A 16,698-nucleotide genomic window follows, 5' to 3' on the forward strand; every position below is an offset into this window, starting at 1 on the left:
TCATGCCAGGGCGCCGTGAGCATCTGGCAGCCAGGGCCATGCCCCCCCCATCCTAGGGGACAGCACAAGCTCACTGCATCAGGAGTAGCAAGGAGCCGGCCTGGGGAAGAGGCAGCCACAGCCCCCGGGATCCTGGGCAAGAAGCAGCAGATGAACTTGGCACAAGGGTCTGGGGTGGGAGGGGCTGGGGTCTGGGTGTTCTGCGGGGAGATGAAGGGGGATCACGTCTGTGGGGTGGAGTAGAGACTGTGGTGGTGGCCGCCTGGTCCCAGAACCTGGGAGAAGAGCAGGGGCGTGGTCCGAGTCTGGCTGCCTCCACACCAGCCTGGTTCCCGCCCGATGGTGCCATACCAGCTGCTGGAGCCTAGGCTGCCTGACATGCTGCAGGCAGAGAAACAGAGTCAGTCCCCAGCAGTCACTAGGACCACAGTCACCAGAGTTGGGGGAGGAGAGAGACTTACCGAGAACAGAGCTCAGTGACCCAGACTTCTCTGACTATGGCAAATTGCATCTTGGGGGGTGAGGTAGGGGCTTTAGCAAGAACAAACCAGAGGGGACCTCACCTAGTATAGACCATGGCATGGGCAGAGGTGGGTGGCAAGACCTGCTCTAGGACCCCATGGCTTGGTGGAGCAACCTGGGAGCCCAGGGGTCCTCGGGTGGGGCCGGGACTCCTACCTGGTGCTCTCACCCCGGCTATGCTCCCAAGAGCAGGCCTCATCCTCGCAGTGTGCCCGGTCGAAGAAGTAGGAACGGGAGCCAAAGACCTGCCCGTTGAGGATGCGGCTGGTGCTCTAGGGAAGGGAGCCACAATTGATGCTTCCTTCTGCCCCCCACTGGCCTCCCACACCCCCAGAACCCAGCCCAGGGACCGCCAGTGCCGCCCCTCTCCACTGGCCCTCACCAGGTCCTGTGGGGGCCGATGTACCCGGAAGAAGCCCACCAGCAGGGTGGTGGGCAGCAGCTCCCACACGAAGAGGATGAGGCCAAACACCAGGTAGCCTTTGTTCCCCAGGTCGTTCACCAGGTCCGCCTGTGAGGAGGCAGAGGCTGTGCCAATCTGCAGTCGTGCCAATGGGGCCCCCAGACAGGACCCAGGCCAGCTGGGGGCCAGAAGCCACAGCTACTGGGGAGGCGGCAGATGTGTTTAATGCCCACCTGATCAGAGACGTTGTACCAGTCGTAATCGAAGGCGTCCAGCCGGCTCCGGGGGGCCAAGGCGAGGGCCGCCAGGTTGTAGCAGGCCCGGCTGGCATAGAGCAGGACCATGGCACCACCCATTGCAGCTGCCTGGCACACACTGGTCCCCTGGCACAGATGACAACAGGGGACCCTTAGGGAGGGGAGGTTCCAGCTTTCTCTCTACTCTGAAGACCCCAAACGCCCCAAAGACACCCAGGCATCAGCGCTTGTGGCCCTACCTTGGCCTCCAGGTAGATGCTGGTGGAGGGGGCCCGCCGGGCCACAAGGCAGAGGCAGGCGGCAAGAGAGAGTGCGCAGATAACAAACAGGGAGTCGCTCACCAGGACACGCACCAGCAGGAGGGCCCAGGGCTGTGCCCTGCGCCGGCGGGACAGCATGGCGCACAGCACATTCACCAGCAGAAAGAGCAGCGAGGCCCCCACGAAGGCCCCTCGGACAGCCAGCCTGCGGCCCACAGCACAGTCAGCCCCAGGCGACCACCCTTGCCACTCCCCAACCACCCAACCCTTCCCAGGAGACCTGGGTGTCAGTCAGAACCTCAGGCCACACAGTCTGAACCCCAGTCCTCCAGTTTTACAGATGAGGAAACTGAGGCTAAAGAGGTCAGAATATGACTGACAGCTGTGGTACAGCAGAAAGAGCACTGGATTGGGAGTCAGAAATCTGGGTTTAAGCCCTGGCTCTACCTCCTGCCAGGTGTGCGACCTTGAACATGTTGCTTAGCCTTGCTGGGCCTCAGTGTCTTCATCTCTCAAATGGGGATACATTAGCTTCGAAGGTAATTTGTAAATATTAAAGATGTCTGTGAAAGCTCTTAATAAACTGTGAGATGTTGTACAAAGGACAGGAGTTACCACTGCCCAAGGTCACCCAGAAGTGCCCTTTGGAGCTTCCGAGGGCCGGAGCCTCCAGCTCTTCCTCCATCATGGATGACATTGGCACCCTCTCCCTTCACCATATTTCAGTGGTTTTTATTACAGTTGAGCTTCACATATGTAGCACTTCTGCAGACCATATGCACCAGGTGCCTAATGTTCCCAAGCCTTCCCCAAGCATCCTGGGCTGTACTCCCCTCAGCTCTACCAGGGGGAAGGAATGGACACTGGGCTTCTCCCTGCCCCTGATCTGGGGACTGAACCCACCAGTACTTACAAGCCTCGGCTCATCTCTGGCCGACGCTTTGCCTTGGCTTTGAACACCACCTGGGGGCAGAGAGGCCCATTATTCTTTGGGGCCCTGGGGCTTGCTACCCCACGGGCCTACCCCCACCCATCACCATGGTTACCTGAGCAAAGTAGAGGTTCATGAGCGTCAGTGTGAAGAACTGCAGGCAGACAGGACAGCAGTAGAGAAGCCAAAAGGGCAGGGGCCCCAGGTGGTTGGCTCGGGGTGTGTCTCGAAAGTAGAAAGAGAAGAGGGTGGTACGCAGGGCAGCCCAAAGCAGACAGAGCGCCAGGAACACCGTCTGATAGCTGAGACGCTTGTGCCCATACAGGAGCACCAGCCAGAGCTGGGCATAGACGGAGAAGAAGAGCAGGGCGTACAGGGTGGTGTAGGCCGCAGTCAGCCCCAGGGTCACGGCGGGCGGCAGCGCAGGTACCAGACCAGCAGCAGGCACCAAGCCAGACAGGTTACTCTCCATGTCAGGGAGGGAGGCCTGAACCCTGAAGACAGAGATGGAGGGGCCGGCAGGGGGCCAGGGAAATAAATACGGAGGGGTGGGAGCTGTAGGGTGCTCAGGCGGAAAGAAGTGGTGGTTGGCCGGGCCCTCCCGCCCTCGACAGAGGGCCCCTTGCCTTTGCGGGGCACAGGCAACCTGGGTCCCTCACTACGGGGTGTGGAAAGACAGCCCTTCCTCTCCAGGGCAGAGGCGGGTAGGGAAGTGGGGAGTACTCCTCTCCAGGCCAGGCTCAAAGCCGGGGATGGGGGGAAGGGGGTGCAGAAGCCGAAGGAAAGGGGGTCCCTGGCCTCGGTCGCTGGAGTCGTCCCGGCAGGAGGGGGACAGCCGGCCAACGCCAATCTGTTCAGAGCAGCGGCCGCTGCTGGGGACGCTCAACGTCTGGCTCTCCCCCTCCCCAAACTGGAGGGCTCTCTCCCCTCCAACAATCCGGATGGGGAGGGCCTCTGCCTTCCGTCCTCTGGATTCCGGACGCTGGCCCACCCCACCCCCCACTGCGTCCACTCTCCAGCCGCGGGGGGGCGGGAGGAGGCCGACGCCCGGTCCTCAGGCCGCGGCTGCGGGAGCCGGCTCCGGTCTCTGGGACCTGGGGCTCCAGCTCCCCGGCTCCCGCTGCTCCGCCCCCTCCTGCGCCTGCGCGGCCGCCGTTCGCTACGCAAATTGCTCAGGGTCTGGTCCTGGCTACGCAGGCCCGCGCCGCACCCGGCGCGGAGCTGTTCGAGAATTGGCGCAACTTGAGCCACCGCCGGGCGCCAGGGGTTACTAGAGGCGGCGAGCGGCCTTGACGTTCCGGCTGCGCTGCATCCGGCCTGCGCCCGGGTGGGCATTGCCCGGAGCTACCGGCCCTCGCTTCCATAGAAAGCTGGCGATTCCCATGCTTCTCTTCCCCATCCCCAAATCAAGATTGTGCCGCCCGATCCGGGGCGGTAACGACTGCCCTTCACTAGGTCTCAGAGGGAAACTTCCGCCCTCAGCCAAGATGGCCTCCGGGCCCCGCCCCCGGGCCTTAACCCGCGGGGCCCCCCACGTCCCGCGCGAGCCCGCCCGCCCATTCCCTGGGGGGCGGCGTTTCCCGCTCACCTGGCCTGCCGTCTGCCAGGCGCGAGGCCTCCGCAAGTCCTATTGTCACTCTCCCAGGGGCCCCTTTCCCTTCTGCGCCGGGACAGTCATCCTGCCCCGGGTGGAGGCTCCCTCGCTTATCTCTAGTGCCCCCGAGTTGGCGCGGGGAGTGGCGCCCCTGACGCGGGCAGTGCGAGGTTTCCACCGCGAGGAGAAGGGAGGGGCGCTTCCCGAGCCGGTCACCCGGTTCGGATGGAGCAGTGACAACAGCAACAACAGTTGCCTCCGACGGCTGAGCTTCGATTACTGCTTTGCAAAGTGCTTTCACCCACAGTAATCACCGCCCAGTTTACAAGGATCACTGACTCCTGAAAGAGGTGTCATTATCTCCATTTTACAGGAGTGGGAATTAAGTCCCAGAGGGCCTGAAGGACTTGTCAGCAGGAGCTGGCTTCCAAATGGGGACCCCGGAGAATCCCTCAGCGGCTCCCAGAACGCCCAAGGCATAAGGAAGTCGAGAGCTGAGCATCCGGAGACGTAGAAGAGAATCAGGAGGAAGGCAGTGGGCGGGGCCCCAAGGAGTGGCCCCGCCTGCTGGCCAGCTGACATTTCAAGAGCTGATTGGGCCGGGCCCGTGACAGTTTCCGTTACCCAGGCAACTAGGGCCGGGCTCTCTTTTTGCTAAAGGGACGCGGCGGGCCCGGGTCAGGGGCCTCATTATCGGGCTTGGGGTGAGATCTGTGTGCCGTTACCGCGGGCGGGTCTGGCTGAAGCCTGGGCAGGGGCCTGAGGCTTCTCTCCAGCCCTAGGGCTCTGAGAGTTTTAGATCCTGGGCGGATAAGTCGAGCTTCCTGCCGGCCCAGACTCAACGGACAGATCTGCGCTGGGGAAGCAGGGTGGACCTGGGGTGCTGAGGTGGGAGAGGGAGCCAGGGACACCTGCGCCCCCAACCCTGCCAGCCACCCTTAGCTCCCGCTGTTCTCTAATTACTTGTCATCTTGCCCCCCTGCAGCCCAGAGCATGTTCCAGATCCCAGAGTTTGAGCAGAGTGAGCAGGAAGACTCCAGCCCTGCAGATAGGGGCCTGGGCCCCAGCCCCACAGGGGACAGGCCCCCAGGTCTCAGCAAGCACTGGCTAACAGCCCCAGGCCTCCTGGGGGAAGCTGGTCACCAGCAGGGGCAGCCGGCCGGCAGCAGCCACCATGGAGGTAGGCAACCCCCGCCCCCCAACCAACAACCACCTGCCTGTCCAGCTTGCCTCCAGCCCAGTAGCTCTCTTCACCCCAGCCACATCCACACTCTGGAGGGCTCTGAGTAAGTCCCTCAGCACTCTGCACCTCAGTTTCCTCTTCTGTAAAACAGCAATTCATCACCACCCTGGTAATGCTGTGGGGAAGATTAACAGGCATACCTTAGAAGCACTTAATTATAGAGCTGGTGTTTAGTAAATGCTCTAAGTATGTAGTTCTTAGCACAGGACCAGGACAGAATCACGGAGAGGCCAGAAAGGGGAAATGACTTGCCTAAGGTCACACTCGGCATTTCCTTTGGGCTAGAAGACTCTGTGGTGCCTTGCCCCAGGCTAGTGCTTTCCTTGAGATCCTGGATCCAGTCCCCAGCTCTGTTCTTTCCCGCCCTGTGGCTCACATCCACACGGCGCTGTCCTTAACATTGCCAGGGCCAGGTAATCCCAAGAGGCAGATGGCCCTACCAGGCAGCGGGTCTGTGTGGGACTGGGAAAGCATCAGCTGTCCTCCATATCTACTGAGGGAGACCCAGCTGAGATGGAAGGATGGGCCCTGGAGGGCAGCAGCCATGTCTTAGTAGTCCCTACCACCCGGGTGCCCAGCCCAAGCCTTGGCACCTGGAACGACCACAGACATCTTCTGAAAACAAAACTCACGTCCCTTAACTGCTGCCCATGTGACACCCTTCCATTTTCAGGAGCAGGAAGGCTTATTAATGCCCCCACCTCAGGGAGTTCCCTGGTGGTCCAGTGGTTAACGCTCAGTGCTTTCACTGCCAAGGACCCCGGGGTTCAATGCCTGGTCAGGGAACTAGGATTACAGTCAAAAAAGAAAGCAAGAAAAAAGGTTGATATTCAGTTATTAGGGATACAATCTCTAAAAAAAAAAAAAATTAAAAGAAAAAAAAAAAGACCCCACCCCCACCAGCCAGCCTGCTGTATGTCACACTGAACTCCACAGGCTTTCTTTAACTTTGAGATTTTTGCACTTAAGAATTTCTCTGCTTGAAACTGCTTCCCATCCTGTATCTGGCTGTCTCCATCTTCTGTGTCAAGTGCTGAATGTGTGTACCAGTGCCAGGGGTTCATCAGGGACTAGAAGAGAAGCTCTTACGCTTGTGGTTGCCTACATTCTAGAAGATAGGGGGAGACAAGTCATAAACCAAGAAACAAACAAACCAGTCAGTGATATGGTGCCTTAGCAGGTGATGCCTTAGGTGGCATACACTTGACTTTCTCTTTGGAATCCGGAGTGCTGGGGGCTCAAGGGAGTGATTTAAACTGAGGTGGTCAGGGTGGGCCTTGGTGGTGGTGGTTTAGTTGCTAAGTCATGTCTGACTCTTGCGACGCCATGGACTGTAGCCCTCCAGGCTCCTCTGTCCATGGATTTTCCAGGCAAGAATGCTGGAGTGGGTTGCCATTTCCTTCTCCAGGGGATCTTCCTGACCCAGGGATCGAACTCAGGTCTCCTGCACTGCAGGTGATTCTTTACCAGCTGAGCTACTAGGGCCTTGGTAAGAAGCAACATTTGAGCCAAGGCTAGAATCTGATGAGGAGTGAGCCAGACAGAGATCTGTGGGAAGACAGATGCTGGCAGGGATGCCCGCAGACAGAGGGCAGTGTTAGTCACTCAGTCAAGTCCAGCTCTTTGTGACCCCATGGACTGTAGCCCACCAGGGTCCTCTGTCCATGGAATTTTCCAGGCAAGAATACTGGAGTGGGTTGCCATTTCCTTCACCTAGGCGGAGGGCAAGGCAAATGCAAAGACCCTGAGGGCAGTGAGAGGAGGGGCTTAGAGACTCCTCCAGAGATCAGGGAAGGGGAGGGGCTGAAGGGCAGGGCCTTGAAGGCCCAGGTCAGGGCTCTGGCTTTCAGGTTGAGTGAAAACCTGGAGGACTGTCATCTGATTTGGACCTCAAGAGAATCACCAGGGCCCCTGGGTGGAGACGGGTCTCCAATGGGCAAAGGTAGGGGTGGTGCCATGGGGGAGGATGGTAGCTGGTGCGAGCGTTGTGGTGGTGGAAGTGTAAGTATTAGAGCTGGGCTCTGGGTTTCTTTTGAAGGTCAAGCTGGTGGGATTTGCTGATAGACAGATGTGTGAGGCCCAAAGAGGATGGCTTGGGCGCCTGGAAGGATGGAGTTGCTCTTAACTGAGGTGGAACTGAGACTGTGTGGGGCGAGATCAGGAGCCCTGCTTGGGCCAGGTCAGGTTAGAGGTGCCTTTTGGGCATCCAGTTGGAGATTTCTAGTAGGGATAGATACATGTGGGAGTTGGCCATTGCTGATGAAGTGTTTGGTGGGCCCTGGGAGACAGTGTAGACAGGGTAGGGCTTGGGCTGAGTCTGGAGCTCCAGGCTGCAGAGGGCAGCAGAAGCGGAGGAGCCCACACTGGGGTCTGAGAAGGAGGGAGCCATGTGGTAGGGAGGGGAGTGTTGAACTGGGTGATGCTCCTTTGAGCGCTGCTGGAGGAGGGCTGGGAGTGGAGCGCTGGACTGGACTTAGGGTTGGGGAAGCTTGGGTGGAGAGTGGGGAGGGATGATGGGAAGAGAATTGGAGGTAGAAAGGAGAGCCCGCTCTTGGCAGCTGAGCTCTGGCAAAGAGGAACAGAGGAGCCAGCGGCACCTGAAGGCCCAAGGAGATTCAAGGAAGGATTGTTTTATTACTTAAGATAAAAAGAAAAAAGAGGTTCTTTTTTTTTGGCTGTACCATGTGGCTTGTGCAGTCTTAATTCCCTGACCAGGACTCAAACCCATGCTCCCTGCAATGGAAGTGTGGAGTCTTAACCACCAAGGAACTCCCAAAAGAGCATGTTTATAAGTTGATGGAGTAATCCAGTTAGGAAAATACTGGAGGATGCAGGGGAGAAAGGAAGCTTACTTGAGTAGGAGAGAGTGGTCTGGTGTTCAGGGGAGGGGCAGCTCAGCTGAGTGCAGTGGAGGGGTGGAGGAGGGCAAGGAGACACCTCACGGGAACTAGTAGATGTTTCTCTCGTGGATGCTTCCAATTTCTTGGTGAAAGGAAGCCAGGTCTTGAGCCAGGAGTGAAGATGGAGAGAGGGGTGGAGGTTGAGGTCGAGAGAGGGAAGAACAGGTTTGAAGTAGTTGTCTGGCCCAGAGTATGGAGTTGGAAGGTGTGCTGGGCAACTCGGGGGGCCACTGGGTCTTATGGCTGTGAATTTGAACAGAGGTGGCACGGCTGTGCTTTTCTCCAGCCATGCTGGCCGCCCAGGTGCCTGTGGGAACTGGCAGGGAGTTGGCCTTAACCAGAGCTGTGTTGGTATCAGCCCAGTGAGGGAGGCGGTGCGGGGCTTGGCTCGTATGCAGTGTAAGCTGGCCAAGTGTGAGGAGCCTGGCATCATCAGAGCTGGGGTGCCAAGGCAGGGAGCTGGAAAGGACCATTTCTGTGCTATGAATGAATGAAATAGGAGTGGCAAAACCTCCTGCACTCACTAGGGGCCCATCCCGCGGGTGGGGGCACCTGAGGCCCCAAGGGGGAAAGGTGGCCCAGCTCCAGGCCCAGCCATGACAAGGCTTGCAAGGGATGTAAGAGACCTGCCCTGGATTCCTTTTGACTTAGTTTCAAGTGGTTTTCCATGAAAGACCCGCAGGTGCCGATAACCTGCCAGAGCCACCGGGCCACTGCCCCCCTCCGCATGGGCAGGGTGCTGCCACTCTTCACATTCCCTGCCTCCAAGCCCCTGCCTGGTGAACTGTGCGTGTCTCCAGGGCGGGCCTGCGGCCACCTTGTGTGCTGTGACAGCTCCCGTGCGTAGCGGGTGCCTGGAGCGGCTGGTGCGTGAATGGTAGAGAGGGGAAGGGCGACACACGGTGAGTAAAGCAGCCCAGTGCCAGGCCCCGGGCCAGACTGCAGGCTTCAAACCCGGCTTTTTTTTTTAAATTGAAGTATAGCTGATTTATGTGCTCACTCGTGTCCAACTCTTTGTGGCCCCATGGACTATAGTCTGCCAGGCTCCTCTGCTCATGGAATTTTCCAGGCAGGAATACTGGAGCCAATTGCCATTCCCTTCTCCAGGGGATCTTCCCGACCCAGGGATCGAACCCAGGTCTCTTGCGTTGCAGGCAGATTCTTTACCACTAGTGCCCAGTGGTAACTATGGGAAGCCCATAGTTGATTCGTGAAAGTGAAAATGTTAGTCGCTCAGTCGTGTCTGACTCTTTGTGACCCTATGGACTGTAGCCTACCAGAATCCTCTGTCCATGGGATTCTCCAGGCAAGAATACTAGAGGGGGTTGCCATGACCTTCTCCAGGTTGATTTATAATGATATGTTAGTTTCAGGTGTACAGCAAAGTGAGTCAGTTATATATATATATATATATATATATATATATATATATATATATATATATTCCTTTTCAGATTCTTTTCCATAATAGGTTATTACAAGATATTCAATATAGTTCCCAGTGCTACACAGTAAATCCTTGTTGTTTATCTACTTTATATATAGTTCAGTTCAGTCGTTCAGTCATGTCCGACTCTGCAACCCCATGAACCACAGAACACCAGACCTCCCTGTCCAACACCATCTCCCGGAGTCCACCCAAACCCATGTCCATTGAGTTGGTGATGCCATCCAACCATCTCATGCTCTGTCATTCCCCTCTCCTCCTGCCCTCAATCTTTCCCAGCATCAGGGTCTTTTCCAGTGAGTCAGTCTTTGCATCAGGTGGCCAAAGTATTGGAGTTTCAGCTTCAACATCAGTCCTACCAGTGAACACCCAGGACTGATCTCCTTTAGGATGGACTGGTTGGATCTCGGACTGTCAAGAGTCTTCTCTAATACCACAGTTCAAAAGCATCATTTCTTTGGCACTCAGCCTTCTTTATAGTCCAACTCTCACATCCATACGTGACCACTGGAAAAACCATAGCCTTGACTAGACAGACCTTTGTTGACAAAGTAATGTCTCTGCTTTTCAATATGCTGTCTAGGTTGGTCATAACTTTCCTTCCAAGGAGTAAGCATCTTTTAATTTCATGGCTGCAGTCACCATTTTCAGTGATTTTGGAGCCCAGAAAAATAAAGTCAGCTAGTTTCCACTGTTTCCCCATCTATTTCCCATGAAGTGATGGGACCAGATGCTATGATCTTAGTTTTCTGAATATTGAGCTTTAAGCCAACTTTCTCACTCTCCTCTTTCACTTTCATCAAGAGGCTCTTTAGTTCTTCTTCACTTTCTGCCATAAGGGTGGTGTCATCTGCATGTACCTATGAATCCCAAAGTCCAGAATTCCCTGGTTGCCCAGTGGTTAGGACACAGCACTTTCACTGACATGGCCTAGGTTCGATTCCTGGTTGGGGAACTGAGATCTCGTAAGCCGTGCACAAAAAAAAAAAAAAGAAATCCCAAAGGCTTATTTAATCCTCCCCACCCCCACTCCCCTTTTTCCCCCTGTGGTAATCATAAATTTGTTTTCCATGTCTGTTTCTGTTTTGTAAGTAAACTCATTTGTATCATTTTTTGTTTGTCCTGTCTTGTTTTCAGCAGCACCAGGAGGCAGTTTGTTTTCTGTGTCTGTGAGTCTATTTCTATTTTGTAAATATGTTGATTTGTATCATTTTTTGTTTGTCTTGTTTTGTTTTTGGCCACCCAGGAGGCCTATGGGATCTTAGTTCCCCCACTAAGGATCAAACATATGCCCACTGCATTGAATGCATGGAATTTTAACCACTGGACCACCAGGGAAGTCCCCTGTATCATTTTTTATTTTCCCTGTATCATTTTTTAGATTCCGTATTTTTGTCTGACTTACTTCACTTAGTATGATAATCTCTAGGTCCATCCTTGTTGCTGCAAATGGCATTATTTCACTTTTTTTTTTTAATGGCGGAGTAGTATTTCATTGTTTATATATACATCTTCCTTGTCCATGGAATTCTCCAGACAAGAATACTGGAGTGGGTTGCCATTTCCTTCTCCAAGGAATCTTCCTGACCCAGAGATCGAACCCAGGTCTCCTGTGTTGCCAGGCAGATTCTTTACCAGCTGAGCCACCAAGGAAACTTTCTTTATCCATTCTTCTGTTGGACATTTAGGTTGCTTCCATATCTTGGCTATTGTAAATAGTGCTGCCACAAATGCTGAGTGCCTCAGTTTTTTTATCCCAGTAAAATGGGACTAGAAGTAGTCCCACCTCATTGCGTTGTCATGAGAATCTGATGCATTAATACAGGAAAAATGCTTAGAAACAGTGTCTAGCACAGAGGAGGGTCTGCTATTCTTGCTATTACTGCAGTTGCTGTTGCAGTGAGTTGGCCCAGGCCCTGAGCAGACCTGGGGCTTGCCATTCATTTAGAGGGAATAGAGAGACATGAATAAGCAATGCCCCCCTGATGGCAGACAAGGGAGTGCAAGCTGGAACGTAAGAATGTGAGGGCCCTGAAGGCCATGCCCAGGAGTTGGGAGTTTACCTCATAGGCAACGGGGAGCCACTGAAAGTTCTAGGCAGAGGACAGACATAGTTGGGTTTAGAGCAGAGGTTGGCAAACCACATCCAAAGGCTAAACCCCTCTTTGTTGCATAGCCCATGAGCTAAGAATGATTTTGACACTTTTTTTTTTTTGACACTTTTAAACAGTTGACAAAACGCCAAAGAACAGTATTTTATTTGTGTTCCAAATACAATTTTGGTGGAACGCAGCGGTGCACAAGCACTTGTGTATTGTTTACGGCTGCTTTCAAGCCATGGCCACAATGTTGAGTAGTTGTGACAGACTATGTGGCCTGCGATGCCCCAAATATTTCCTCTCTGACCCTTTACAGAAAACACTTGCCAGCCTCTTCTTTAGCGTGTTTTCTGATTTTCTCAGCTCTGAGCAAGGTGGAGGTATGTTCTCTACAGGACAGTAAGGGGCTTTCGTACTCCAAATGGCTTTAGGGGACCCAGGAAGCCTGGGCTGAGACAGGTCAGGCCGCATGCCTGCTCCCGGGGGGAGCGCCGAGCTGCTCTCCTGCTGAAGTGAGCAACATGTGAACCCCCCACGCGGTAGAGCAGGATCCAAACCGAACCCCACCTGATGGCACAGCCTCACTGCCTCCAGCTGTCTGGAACAGCGCTGTTCTAGTGAAGTGTGCAAGGATGCTCACAGGAGCGGGAATGTGGATGTGTTCAGCCCCACCCACTCTCCCATAAAGCCAGTGAGTAAAGAACTTGAAGCTTGGGGCTCCTGACACCTCCAGCCGTAGGTCCCTCCCACTTTCCCACCCAGCCCCAGGCCTGCACTCTGGCAGGATGGCGAGAGAGCATGCTCACGACCAGAAGCCACGCCTCCTCCCTCCTTTCCTTCCCAAGACTGGGAGAGGACGCCTCTGCAGTATCTAGGGGCATGAAGGAGTGACCGCTGATTGAAGGTTGGATGGATGGAGTGGGTAGGCATGTCTGCTCCCCCAGGGAGTTCACAGAAAAATACTCAGATTTTTTTCCTAGTAAATAGGACACTTAAATGTTCAGTTTACACATTTGAGTGTCATTTTGACAATGGCTGGCTTGGCACTGCTTAATTCATGGCTTCGGTAAAAATCCCCACTCCATGGGTAGGCTCCTGGCAGAGCTGGCAGTCACATTAGGCCTAGGGTTGCCTTTCCAGACCTGAGCCCCCATGGGGAGCCCATGGTGCTGCTGAAGGGAGCCTGGGGCATGAGAGTTAAATACAAAGACCCAGGAGCCAGACTGGTTGGGTTGGAATCTGTCACCTACTAGCTGTGTGACTTTGGGCAAGTTACTTACCTTCTCTGTGCCTTAGTTTTCTTCTCTGTAAAATGGGGACAGTGAGTAACTTTCCCTCCCAAGATGTAGTGAGGACATAAGGAATTAATAGGCATGAGGCACACTGCCAAGCTGACACAGGGAGTGCTGCTGTTCTGCTGGTTCTGATTCCCAGGCAGGAGGCGAGGCCCAGGCCAAGTGCCTGCCTACTAGTCACTTGCCTTCTGACCCCTGGGCCCTGCATCTGTCAAGTGTGGAGGCTGTAGGTTCTTAGTGCTAGTAAAGCAGAAAAACAGCTGAGAGTTCCTGAGCATTTAAGTGACCAAGCAGGGTGTGCCAGCTGTGTGACCCTGGGCAAGTTCCTAACCTCTCTGTGCTTCTATTTCCTCATGTGTAAAATAGGGAGAACTTGGCCTCTCACTGGGAAAATGCGAGGCTTCAGGACATGAAAAAGGCAAAACAGGGTTCTTTCTCTGTGTCGTTTGTCCTCATGGGGGTACTGGGGGCTGCCCCCATTTCACAGAGGACAACACCGAGGCCCCAAGGGATTAAAAAGAAAGGGCCCAAGGTCACAAAGCAGGAATGTGGTGGAGGTGGGGACTTCTGCCCTGATGCCCATGCCCCATGGAACCGGACAGTCCTCTGCAGACAGGCCTGTTCTCATCAGGGCTCTTGCTGCTCTCAGCTCCGTAGCCCCAGCCCCAATCTGGACTGTTGATTTAGCTGCCTGTTCCCCGCTGCCACCTCGTTCCTCAAAGGCTTTATGGTGTCCCTGCCTACCTGAGCCTAGGCTTTGGTGAAGTTTAGGAATTCCAGCCACCCTCTTAGCCTAGGCCTTTCTGGATCCAGCCCCCTCTTCTTTTCTTGGCTTTCCCAGCCCTGTGTTTGGAGCTGGGACCCTTGGAGGCCCCGGCCCTGGAGCTGGCCCACAGGCCTTTGGGAGAGGATGAGACAGTTACCCCTGGCTTCAAGACCTGGCCTAGATCATACTTTCTCCAGAATGCCTCCCTGACAGACATACCTTGCTGTGGATGCTGTTCCCCTGCACTTGTTCCATGCCTGTCATGCAATCCAGCTCTGGATTTATGCTCCTGGGAGTGTTCTAGGTCTTTGTTGGTCTGGGTATGGGGGTGGGGTTGACAGGAATTCGGGGGATGGAACACACGCAAAAGGCAGACAAACTCAGGACACACCTCTTTGAACAATGATCCGTCACACACTTTCAGCTTACAAAGGACTTTCATGCTGTTTATGTGAGGCAAGCCACTGGCATTAAGAATTAGGTTTATCCCCATAAAGAGGTGAAGACACAGGCTCAGGGAGTTGAAGGGTGGTTGGATAAAGGAAGACGTGTAGCTCAATGGATTATCACTGGACTCTGGATTCCAACAAACCTGTAGGGACTTCAAACCTCAGAACTTCCCAACTGTGTCACTGAGGGCAAGTCTAAACCTCTCCAAGCCTGTCTTTTCATGTATACCGTAGAAGCAATATTAGTACTTATCTCCTGGCATGCTTAGGATAATGAGGTAATGCCCAGGACCTAGTGCGTGCTCCTTAAGTGTTACCATAAAAAGTCAACAGAACTTTCTGGACAGTTTGTTCAAAGTGGGTGCTGTGGGAGGTACAGATATGCTGACAGGTTCTTGTTCTCAAAGGGCTTCTAGGTCTCCTGTAGGTCACACCAGTGAAACAAATGGGCCCCTGCAGGTCACCTGCGGAGGTGGGGTTCAACCCTGTCTGGCTTGGTTGGGGTACCTCCTCAACCAGGAGACTGATTTCCTCCGCAGGGGACTGGAGCTGATGAAAGAGTTAACCTCCCAGGGAGTTGCTGGGAAGCCCCTGGATCTTACACTCACAGCTGTAACCACTATTTGTGCCCTTATTCTGTACCAAGCACAGAGGTTAAGTCATTCTATAAACCGAAAGGTCTGGCCCGTTGAAAGTGTTACTCGTTCAATTGTGTCCGACTCTGCAACCCCACAGGACTGTAGCCCCCCAGGCTCCTCTGTCCGTCGGATTCTCCAGGCAAGAATACTGGAGTGGGTAGCCTTTCCCTTATCCAGTGGATCTTCCCCACCCACGGATCGAACCGAGATCTCCTGCATTGCAGGCAGATTCTTTACCATCTGAGCCAAAGGGTCTGGCCCATTGTTGGGGCTCAATTAAGATTTGTGGGACTAATGAGAAATTAGTTCGAAACTACAGTAACACTGCTGCAGGGCTGGGGACGCGAGAGGAGTTGAGATTCAAGTCATCCCCACCGTCTGATCTCTGCAGGCACTGGGGCTGTGGAGACCCGGAGTCGTCACAGCTCCTACCCCGCGGGGCCAGAGGATAATGAAGGGACGGAAGAGGAGGATCTCGGCCCCTTTAGGGGCCGCTCGCGTTCGGCGCCCCCCAACCTCTGGGCTGCACAGCGATATGGCCGCGAGCTCCGGAGGATGAGCGACGAGTTTCACGTCTCCTTCAAGGTGAGGGCCGGCTGAGGTGCCCCGCAGTCCCGGACCACACCGGGACCTGTGCTCCCGGATCTCCTCCCACTGGGCTGTCCCAGTGCACGTCGGGATTTGCAGTTTCGGGACTCCTCGCCTGCAGCCAGACCCTTCCCGAGTCCCAGGGTATTCGGGGACCTGACCCTGCTCCAGCAGGCCAAGGCTCCTGCCTGGGCTCCTCAAATCCCCGGAGCACGAGGCATTTGTGCTCCTGGCCGGCCCATTTCGGATAGCCGGGTTCTTGGCCTCAATTTCCGAACCACTTCTTTGATTTTCAAATTATGGTCCCATCTTCCAGATGCTAAGTCTCCGGCTCTGGCGCTTACAGGACCGTAGGCGTCCTTTCTTTCTGCTCGCAACATGGAGGGACCATGCTTAGTAGTCAGGAGACCTCTTCATACAAGGCCTGTTAGGATCTACGGTCTTTTATCTCCTCCGGGATCTCACTTGGTGGTGGGACTCCGTAAGCGGAGGGGCCTTGATTCGGGCTGCCAGGATAAGCTAATTCATTCTACCTTTTCTTCTTCCCACCCTGAAGGGGCTTCCTCGCCCGAAGAGCGCGGGCACGGCAACGCAAATGCGACAAAGCCCCAGCTGGACGCGCTTCCTCCAGTCCTGGTTGAGCCGGAACTTGGGGAGAGGAGGCTCCGCCCCCTCCCAGTGACCTTCCGCCCCGCAACTTAGGCTCCCAACCGCCGCTGGTGGCCATCTTGGGAGCGGGCGGAAGTCTTTTCTGCAGGCCTTATGCAAAAGGAGGCTCGTATTCGTTCCTTTCGGAAGACTGAGGTCTGACCCAAAGTCCGATCCCCTTCCGGTGTGTGCGAGGACCACGGAGGGGCTCGGCCCCCATCGGAAGTTGGAAGTTTTTCCGCCCTTACCTGCCGGAAGCGGCCCTGTGACCCACGCGCCTGCGCCTGTTGCGAGCCGAGATTAACCCTAACTTCGCCGGAACCCTTTCCTCCGCGGTAACGCTGCGGACCTACGCCCGATACTAAAATGCTAATAAAGCCCACGTCTGTGCCGCGGAGTCTCTTCTGTCTGTCGCCTGGGGCTTCCCGGGCGGAGAGAGCGCTAGCACTGACAAGAATTTCAAAAGATGTCCCCGCTTTACATATGAGGGAAACTGAGGCACTTGGGGCCGACATCAGGGAGGCGTTGAGGCGGCGAGCTGAGATACGGCCGCCTGGACTCCGGGAGACGGAGCGCGATCGGGCTTCGGGGACATCCAGGTCCTTATCTCTAAAATGGTAATTGCGAACTGCATGCCGGCTGGCCGCTGGAATTCCGC

General features: G+C 55.1%; 2 protein-coding genes across 4 annotated transcripts; one reads left to right on the plus strand and one right to left on the minus strand.

Moving 5' to 3' along the window:
- On the minus strand, positions 1-4,465 carry GPR137 (G protein-coupled receptor 137). 2 transcript variants are annotated; one of them, XM_055580937.1, is made up of 8 exons: positions 3,962-4,465; positions 2,489-2,867; positions 2,356-2,405; positions 1,422-1,647; positions 1,159-1,308; positions 929-1,033; positions 679-794; positions 1-381 (listed from the first exon to the last, which is right to left on the minus strand). In XM_055580937.1, the coding sequence occupies exons 2-8, from the start codon at positions 2,843-2,845 to the stop codon at positions 222-224; spliced, it is 1,164 nt and encodes a 387-aa protein (XP_055436912.1). In that variant the 5' UTR covers positions 2,846-2,867; positions 3,962-4,465; the 3' UTR covers positions 1-221. The 2 variants fall into 2 exon arrangements, with proteins under 2 accessions (XP_055436912.1, XP_055436911.1); XM_055580936.1 differs by having other exon boundaries at positions 905-1,033; positions 3,962-4,463.
- Positions 4,466-4,568: 103 nt separating this feature from the next.
- On the plus strand, positions 4,569-16,431 carry BAD (BCL2 associated agonist of cell death). 2 transcript variants are annotated; one of them, XM_055580940.1, is made up of 4 exons: positions 4,569-4,671; positions 4,953-5,147; positions 15,196-15,389; positions 15,949-16,431. In XM_055580940.1, exons 2-4 carry the CDS (start codon positions 4,961-4,963, stop codon positions 16,072-16,074), a joined length of 507 nt encoding a protein of 168 aa, XP_055436915.1. In that variant the 5' UTR covers positions 4,569-4,671; positions 4,953-4,960; the 3' UTR covers positions 16,075-16,431. The 2 variants fall into 2 exon arrangements, with proteins under 2 accessions (XP_055436915.1, XP_055436916.1); XM_055580941.1 differs by lacking the exon at positions 4,569-4,671 and adding an exon at positions 4,697-4,855.
- The last annotated feature ends 267 nt before the right edge of the window (positions 16,432-16,698 follow it).

This window comes from Bubalus kerabau, chromosome 5 (assembly GCF_029407905.1).
Source record: "Bubalus kerabau isolate K-KA32 ecotype Philippines breed swamp buffalo chromosome 5, PCC_UOA_SB_1v2, whole genome shotgun sequence".
Classification (NCBI taxonomy): Eukaryota; Metazoa; Chordata; class Mammalia; order Artiodactyla; family Bovidae; genus Bubalus; species Bubalus kerabau.